This window comes from Berghia stephanieae, chromosome 8 (genome assembly GCF_034508935.2).
Source record: "Berghia stephanieae isolate SIO BIC M18660-M18661 chromosome 8, UCSD_Bste_1.3, whole genome shotgun sequence".
NCBI lineage: Eukaryota > Metazoa > Mollusca > Gastropoda > Nudibranchia > Aeolidiidae > Berghia > Berghia stephanieae.
Genome location: NC_088367.1, coordinates 42,873,080 through 42,882,834, shown reverse-complemented (window position 1 = coordinate 42,882,834; position 9,755 = coordinate 42,873,080). Strand labels below are relative to the sequence as shown.

The window sequence follows — 9,755 nt, the reverse complement described above, 5'->3', positions numbered from 1 at the left end:
TAACTGCTGTCAGTTAAGTGGTGGACAGACATGATGATGTGAGTGATTGGTGAGACGACACGAATGCACTGACCGTCACTGTCAGACTGGCCCTTCACTGAAACATTGACATGTTAGCGTCGGTGATGACCCATGGCTACGACGACGGTGTCACCAATAGGTCACAACAGTCAAACGATGTTGGGCGTGGTCAGTGACTGGATGAGTGACATCGATGGTAAGATTTCAACTTTTATATAGAGTTTATATCCACTAAACGTGCTCAAAGCACTTTACACGGGGTCCCTAACCAACAGCAACAATTAACATATAGGACGACACATGACGCCTTTTTTGTACTCATAAAAGAGGATTGCTTATCATCTTTGAATAGGTAGGATGCTAGTCTATCGCAGAGCATACTTTCTGTCATATGTAGCAGACCCAACTACCAAATTACCGCTGGATGGAGAGGACAGAGAGGGGAAGGGGGTCCACTAAAGCAATCTAGACATCACCCCGGATCGATAGTCCCAAGGCACGTGCCCTACCACTACCACTACAGTGTCAGTGATAGCATGAATGATCAGAGTCGGTGGAATTGGATGAATTCTTAATTCCTGAAGCCGGGACCTGTTTTGTTTGTTGCTGTTGTTTTTTGTTTTTGTTTTTTTATTTTTTCTTCTGTCTCTTCTAAACTTTTACGCTATTGAATTGTAAAGAATTATAATTATTTGTGACACTGAGAAAGACCGAATATGTGCGAGAGAAGAAAAAAAATAAAGAGAGAGAGAGAGAGAGAGAGAGAGGAGAGGGAGGGAGGGAGAGAGAGAGAGGGGGGGGGGGGGGGGGAAGAAAGTGAGTTTGGTTATTAAAGTCTGACGATCCTTGCTATTTTTTAAAAAACTGGTAGCCCTCAAGAAAAAGAGAAAGAAGGCGGATGAGAAGGAGGAGGGGTAGATATGGGGATATAATAATAATAATAATAATAATAATAATAATAATAATAATAATAATAATAATAATAATAATAATAATAATAATAATAATAATAATAATAATAATAATCTCTTATAGAGCGCACGGTATCCTCAACCATGAGGCTCTTGGAGCTTTACATCAACACAAAACAATATAGAAAATGCATGACCGTTAAAAAAAGAAATGTTTTTAAGGATTTCTTGAAAACAGACAATGATTTGGATTCCCTGATGCTCTGTGGTATGGTGTTCCATACAGACGGACCAAAATGAGAAAAGGACCTTTTTCTCGCTTTTGTTACGAATGCGTGGAATAGCCAAACGGGTGGTGTCATTGGAGGAACGCAAAGATCGAGTTGTCGGAGTTCTATGGGGTAGGGAGTGGCAGTATTTTCCAGACGATAAACTAGGACACGTGCTTTGAATGTGACCCTTTTCTCAGCTGGCAGCCAGTGTAATCTTCGAAGGAAAGGTGTGGCAGAGTCAAACCTCCGCCTTCGAAAGACGAATCTGACAGCATTATTTTGGGCCGTTTGCAGCCACTTGAGGTCAGTTTCCGAGACACCAAACAGCAGAGCATTACAGTAATTCAGCTTTGAAAATAAAAGAGAAACGACAAGTTTCTTGACAACATCCTCAGAAAGGAACTGTCGAATAGATCCTTTTTTTTTTCACCTGACACATCAATGATAAGATCATCGTCTTAATTTGGTGGTCCATCCATCGACAGTTCTGAATCTAAGAATGCTCCAAGATTTTTGACCTTGTCAACAATATCTATTGACTGACATCTCTCCTACTTTCAATTTAATCTCGTTCCAAAATCTTCTGTTCCCTGCATACATAAATCACCTCCCGTTTTGTCGTCATTCAACCTTAGCCTGTTCCTACCCATCCAATCATCCCTTACACCCAGTACGCATTTTTCACATGAAGGGAGGGGGGAACGCGAATGGAGTAAGATATGCAGTACAAGCAGAAGAGCAAATAAGAAAGAAAATAAAATCAAGAAGAATGGACAATAATAAACGAAAGAGAAACGCCTTACCAAACACTGACACACCCTGAACCCTATAATATTAATCTAGTCATACGGAATAATAGCACAGTAAACATTGCTTTTCATTTCTTAAAAATATAGAACAAGTTCTCTACGATCTTTATTATCTACAATCTTTACTTACTAGGACGGCGATCAGGGTAAAGTAATCAATAATTTAACAGTTTTTTGTTGGTTTTTTTTTTCACATTCTTCTGTATTTGTCTTGATTTTTTTTGTGTTTTTTTATTAAAGAAGTTAGAAAGACAAGAGAGAGGTGGAAAAAACTATAGATCTATATAAGGCTAATAATACGCGTAATATTTGACAATAATTCATGTCGCACTATAAGTCGTCCTTATACATATAATATAATATTTATATATCAATGTGGATACTAGTGCCGCGCTGAAGACCGGTCTAGACCGCGGTCCGACGGTCTTTTAGCTGTGAACCGATGACCGGTCCCATAGGGGAAGATCGGCGGCGGTCCTCACTTCTTATCACCTTTCAACTAGTGCGGGGCGGTCCTTGCAAGGACCACGGTCCTACGGTCTCGCGCCATAGCCTACTACTTCCCCAGCGCAGGGTTGCCAGATTATTTTTCAACAAAATGCCAGGGGAAGACTCAAAAAATGCCAAAACACTCACAAAGATGCCAAAGTCTGTTGACTCCACCCCCACTAAGAAAACTACTCACTTTTGATAGACAATTTACTATCATATCCTGGTGGCTTGCGAGTTTTCTTTTCTTTTTCTTTTATTTATTTTTTTTTTTTTTTTGTTTTTTTTTTTTTTTTGAATTATACTAAATTTCTTGTTGGGGTAATTATTTACCTACTGACTACTAAGTGGAGTGCTAAACCACTACACCACGGTTGGATTTTAAGAATGAAAAAGAAATGTGAAGATGTTTGTTTTTACGCGTTTAGAAATAATTAAGAAAAGGTGTCATTTGAAGTATAATATACAAGAAAAGAAAATGCCAAATGAAAATGCCAAATGCCAAATGATTTTTCTAATGCCAAACGGTTTTCAAAAATGCCAGATTTTTGGAATCTGGCATTTAAAATGCCAAACTGGCAACCCTGCCCCAGCGATTCGTTGCTTCGGTTGCCTATCTTCCACCAATCACACCCATCCCACTTAATTAATCGCACCCACCCCCTTTGCCATACACTAAACGACACAGACGACCATACAGGCAGACGACCACCAACCTCCACTCCGCAAACCGCCCTTTCGTGTGTGAGATGGGGGGAACAGGAGGCGCACGCCTTGAACGATTCCATTATACGGGGTAAATTTCAAAATTTACTACACCATAATGATCGCAATGACAATGATCTATGGTGAAGGCATGACCCCTCTTCTCTAATGGGTTATTGTTTGAAATGTATGTGACTACTAAAGATGTGTGTGTTTGTGTGTGTGTGTGTGTGTGTGTGTGTGTGTTCGAACCTAGCAAGTAGCAAATCCGATTTTTTGTTTTCTTTTGTCCATCTCTTGTCACCACTCCTTTCTATCGCAGTGTTGTCATTTAAAATAATACAATAATATTAAAATTTTGTTGGTGTTTTTACTAATCAAATAATATGAGTTTCATTAGTTTCTTCCTTCCAAAAAACCCAGTTATAACGTCTGAATTTTAAAAAAGTCCAATAGAATATTTGGGGACCCCGATAGCTCAGTTGATAGAGCACTCTCTTTATACGCAAAGGGCCAGAGATCGATCCGGGTGCAGTCGATTTTTTTCTGAATCCCTGTCTACTCAGCAATGAATGGGTAGCTGAGTTTGTTAGATCTGGCGAAAAGTCACCATCGACCCTCTTATTACCTCATCCACCCCTCTTATTATAACTTCACGTCTCTCTCTTACTCTTCAATGCTCGCTGCCCTCTAATGTGTGTGTGGTGGGGGGGGGGGGGTAGGAGTTGCGTGTGTGTATCAACGCCACGAACAACTCGATCAACGCCTTGGGCGATGCCATTATCTCCGTTAATGGGGATAAATTTCAAATTTTATTAAATTATCGAAGTAACAATGAAGTACGGTGAGCAAATAAAGAAGGCATCACCCCTCTTCTCTAATTAGGTTACAATTTGAAATGAGTGTGACTACTCCGTGTGTTTTACTCCTGTAGACCACGGTTTTCATCGTGTAGCGGTCTTTAACGGTTCAAGAATGAACGATCCCATGGTCTCAAAGGTCAAACCGGTTCGAATTTCCAACAGTCTCTCAGGAATGTTCAATGTCGAAAAGGACCGGTCCTTGCGGTCTTCATTTCCCAAGGACCGTAGGACCGTGGTCCTTAAGCTTGCCAAGGACCGCCCCGCACTAGTGGATACGCTTTATTGCGCACAAGGTATGGCAGCGGTGGGTGGATCGGGGAAAATATTATATATATATATATATATATATATATATATATATATATATATATATATATATATATATATATATATACATTTATTATTTATAACATTATCATGATCGGCACGGTAGTTAGGTATCTAGATATAGACTGAAATAACGTGTCATACTGCAGGTATGGGGCGTATTGTGTTGACTTGTGAGACATAGACATGGTTTGTGTGACCCATCGCATCTCGTCGGTATGTAATGTAAAGTAATGTAATGTGTAACTAAGTGCGTATTATGGGAGGATTTTCGGTACAGGTAACTTCCCATAAGAGACAAACGACAAACTACTACCCCCCCCCCCCCCCCCCCCCCCCCCCCCCCCCCCACCCAAAGTATGTTTGGATTTTTTATTAAATTTTTTTGCTTTAATTTTTGTTGAGGGTTTGTTTTGTTTTTTTTTTGTTTTTTTAATTCGTTTTTTTGTTGTTTTGTTGTTTTTTTTTTTTTGGTTTTTTTTTGTCTTGATGTTTTTTTTCATTTTATTCTTTTGTTTCAGAATTATTTATCTTTTCTTCTTTTTTTCTTTTTTTTTTTTTAAATATTTCGATGGCCTATCTTATGCATAACATTTATAACCTAAAATAGTTCATTCACATCTTCTTAAGTGTTATCGGAGAATTTCTGCTAGTATTATCCTTATGGGACTGGCCGCAAAATTAAATGAACTCGTCGTCGTTGTCGTTGGTTGTTGGCCTTTCGTAGAAAGGTCACCGACTTCTCTGCTGCTGACCGGACGGACTACTGTTTCACCTCCATAGATTTTTAGTCTGCTATGCTATGGAGTTAGTTCCTTCCATGCCACTATACTATTATTAATTATAGTCCTTTTGTGGGGGGCCGGCTTGCTTTCTTATTGCTACTATCTTGTGTGCGTGTGTATGTGTATGTGTGTGTGTGTGTGTGTGTACTTTATTTAGGTCATCCGAGTTGATACATTTAATGACCTGTTCCTAGACGATCTTCGTCGTCGCCTAAGTTCTTGTTTATTATTATTTTACTGTCTTCGCACCGAGCTTTTTGGGGACCCGTCTCTGGTTTTATTTTGTGGATTGAAGTCGGGAGGAGACAATCATTTGTTGCCAATTCAAAAAAAGAAAAACGAGGAGGGGGGTGTCTGTTTGTTTGTTTACTTATCTACTGATGATTTCTTTCTTTTTTTTTTTTTTTGTTTGCTGTTGTTTTTTTTCTTTTTGTATTGCATTGTTTTGTTTGTTGGTTTTATTTTTGGGTGTTTTTTGGTTTTTTTTGGAGGGGGGTGTTTATTTTGCTTTGTTTTGTTTTTTGTTTCCTTTTTTTTTTTTTTTTTTTTGGGGGGGGGGGGTTAAGAGAGGCGGCTAGAATTATACCTCATATAAAAATGTAACAATATTCAGTCTCTTTTTTTTTAATCCAAGGAATAATAATACTTGTTCTGCTGGCAGCAATCTGTTGATTACGTTTATAAGTATCGATCTACATTGAATAAAAGACACGATTCACGGAGAAGAAGAAGAAGAAGAAGAAGAAGAAGAAGAAGAAGAAGAAGAAGAAGAAGAAGAAGAAGAAGAAGAAGAAGAAGAAGCAGGAGGAGGAGGAAGAGGGGGAGGAGGAGGAGGCGAAAAGGTGGTTAGTGTATGTAGAAATTATCATTACTGGACTATTCTGTTGATGCTATGCATTTATCAAAAAATGCTCACAACATCCACCAGCCGGATATAACGGTCCAACACACATAACTATGTGTAACCTTGAAAACGTTTATTCTGATTGATAGAATTTAGTGAGAACTACTCATAAAATGGGCTGGTTTAAAACAATAACAAAGAGCTGAGTAACGTCAATTTCGTTCCTCCTATTGCTGGACTTTCAAAAGTTGTGAGCACTTCTCATGAAATGGGCCATTTTGAATACCTTCTGCAACACGGTCAATGTCTTGAACACATGTACAATAAAAAAAAAAAAAAAAAAAAAAAAAAAAAAAACATAAATCGCCCCAATCCTGCAATGAATGCAAGACATAAAAGAAAAGAAATAGGAAGGAAATACTCCACTATGACACTATGACAAGCAACCGATTAATATATTCTATTACTAGTATATAGGTCATTGGGTGCTTGCTTCGTGGAGAAACAAGGGAAAGGTAGCTATAAAAGTATAATCCGAAAGAATAAATATCAACTACTAGTAGGTAAGATTAAGAGAACAAGTGTATGCATGTGAGCGGGTGTGTTGTTTTCCATTATAGTGACACACGAGATTAAGTAGGTACAAATCAATGGACGCGTGTCCAAAAAAAAAAAAAAATACTGAACAGGAGGACCAGAAAAAGGAGGGGGAATGAGTAAGAAAGATAAGGGGGCAGGAGACGGGGAGTATTGTGTGTGGGGGGGGGGGGGGGGGGGGGGTATTGATATATTGATTCACATTAAGTCTAAGTCTAATTCCTGGAATGAGAACGAACATTTCTTTCAAGTTGAAAGTTCATCTATTACACTTTTCACATTTACAATGAAAGTGCTTTGCTTGTACTTGTAATATAGGGGGTAATTGTAATTCTTAGACACCTGACCTCGCCTATAAGACATTTTGTCATTCATTATATTATAAGTTCATTACTCCTTGTTTATTGTTTATTATAGACATTGAAATACTTTCAATCATACACTTGATTAAAAACCTTTTAAGGAGAAAATCACATTATAACGTTAACATTTTAATTTTGGCTTTGAAATAAATCTAAGCGTAGGAGAAGAAAACAGAAAATAGCAGTCGCCACAGCCACGCCCCCTTCCGCACGGAGGACAGGAATTAACTTCTTACCTTCTTCGGAGGCACCTTTTCTTGATGTTCCGAAAACTATTCCAGAAAGATCACCTTTGATAACAATTTTGTTACTTTTAAACCAATCATCAGAACTTGAATCAACGACCAAAAGTCGTGTTTCATCACCACCCTGTCGAACTCTTGTCACAACCTGTTGATGGTTTTCATTGCCGATGTTGACACCGTTGACTTCGACGATGCGGTCCCCTTCTCTCAGGCCGGATGCCTCGGCAGGAGAACCCTCGTCAACTTTCCCGATAAACTGTCCAGCTTTTCCTTTCTCGGCATGTAAATTAAATCCATATCCTTGGAAATCTGGCCATCTGGTGATATGACACAATCTAGGAGCTAACTCTCTTGGAATTTCAGTACCCATTTTGAATTCACAACTGCGCCTGTATCCAACTAGGCTAAACCACTTCTACTGCTACGACTACGGCCTCGAGCTGTCAAGTCACTCGCAGAAACAAGTCACTGAATCAGGGTTGCCAGATTATTTTTCAACAAAATGCCAGGGGAAGACTCAAAAAATGTCAAAACATTCAAAAAAATGCCAAAGTCTGTTGACTCCCACCCCCACTAAGAAAACTACTCACTTTTGATAGACAATTTACTATCATATCCTGGTGGCTTGCGTGTTTTATCTTCTTTTTTTTTCTTTTTTTCTTTTTTAAATTATACTAAATTTCCTGTTGGGGTAATTTTTTACTTACTGACTACTAAGTGGAGTGCTAAACCACTACACCACGGTTGGATTTTAAGAATGAAAAGAAATACATTAACATGAAAGGTAAATACGTAAAGGAGTGAAATCATTGGATGCTGTAAAATCAGACCACCCTAACGAACAGAGTTAAAAGTTAACAGGCGACCATGACGCAAATATACACGAGTTTTGCAGGAGATTCCAGAAAACTTACGAGGATACTTGTCGAGGGCTGAATTTGAGTGAATATCTGAGGGAGGCAGGGCTAGTTCAGGGTGTGAGTTTTAATAGCAAAGTTTTCGATGTGAAGAGATTTGTTTTTACGCGTTTAGAAAGGTGCCATTTGAAGTATAATATACAAGAAAAGAAAATGCCAAATGAAAATGCCAAATGCCAAATGATTTTTCTAATGCCAAACGGTTTTCAAAAATGCCAGATTTTTGGAATCTGGCATTTAAAATGCCAAACTGGCAACCCTGAGTCACTGAATGACAACAAATGGCGGATGTTATTTCTGGCAGGTCACATGATCGTTAAAGGTTAGTTACTCCCTTATTTGCGAAATGAATAATCATACATGAGTTGCATCCCTTCTATTCTTTTAAAATTAATTCTCAGTTCTTTGATTGGGGTGTGTGTGTTTTTTCTTTCTTTTATTTTGTTTTATTTATGGGGGGTTTTGTTGTTGTTGTTTGGGGGGGGGGGGGGGGGGGGGTTGTAAATCAAAAATAAACAAATCAATCAATTAATATTCAAACGAATAAATAGGCACACCTATACTGAACCGTAGCCAAATGTTAAGGGTTCTACATCCCTTGTCGACGTGTACAAAGATTGCCTCGCTGATAGTACAGGCATAACGCATGAAAATGACCCAAGAGTCTGACCTAAGCGGCCGAATGCGGCGCTTTGCCCTTCTTCTATAACTTCTTCGTTATCAATTCTTTTAAATGCTGGTTATGATTGGCCTTGAGACAGACATTAAGAATTTTCCAAACCTGCCAATGTTTTTTAAAATGTTAACAATTCGAAGTTTTTGTGGGTAAAGAAAAAAATGAATAAATAGATAAATGAATGAAAGAATAAATAAATAGATAAATAAATAATAGTGATCCCTTTACCCAGCTTTAAAAATCGCAAATTATTGTTTTGTTTTGTTTTGTTTTCATTAAAATATTGGGGGGGGGGTGATACATGTATGCATATGTGAACCGCGTTGTCTCTGTCGGAAAAAATTGTAATACCGCCTAATAGGCGTCATGTCTCGTTCTACATGTTACGCGTTTCTGTTGGTCAGGGACCCCTTGTAAAGCGTTTCCAGCACGTTTAGTGGATATTGCGCTATATAACGGCTCAATGTTTAATTAGTTGGATCACGAATTCGTGGTTCTTCAAATTATTTCGTAGAGGAAAACAGGTCAGGGTTTCCAAGAACGAAGTCATTGAAAACTGTCTGAGGTCTTCTCCAAAGGATTGTCCCTTGAGATTCTATTTTTAGTTTTAATTGAGCGTTTATACATGGTAATATTCATTAGGTGTGCTCAAAGCGCTTTACAATCGCTCTCAAGAAACAGCAACACAAAAGGACGAGACAAGACGCGTACGAGATTCTTTTTCATTATTTTTTTTTTGTTTTTTTTTTTCGACAGAGACAACGTTGTTACGCATCAGATACTCATATTACACATGAATGTAGAGAGAGAATGGGAGTAAACAGCATAATGGTCCGAAGACGAGTGCTATAGATAGTATGCGCTTGGCTAAGAAGCTCACAGCATTGCCATCCGGAAGTATAACGGACCAATACACAAAACTATGTGTAACG

General features: G+C 38.4%; 1 protein-coding gene across 2 annotated transcripts in view; it reads right to left on the bottom strand.

Annotated features, from left to right (window-relative positions):
- The window catches only part of LOC144978722 (Na(+)/H(+) exchange regulatory cofactor NHE-RF2-like), a 109,444-nt gene extending 101,739 nt beyond the window's left edge, over positions 1-7,705 (bottom strand). For both annotated transcript variants that reach the window (XM_078925148.1, XM_078925147.1), the window contains exon 1: positions 7,222-7,705. In XM_078925148.1, coding sequence (XP_078781274.1) covers positions 7,222-7,600 — 379 coding nt within the window. In that variant the 5' untranslated portion in view covers positions 7,601-7,705. The remainder of the gene's footprint in view (positions 1-7,221) is intronic.
- Between the last annotated feature and the right edge of the window lie 2,050 nt (positions 7,706-9,755).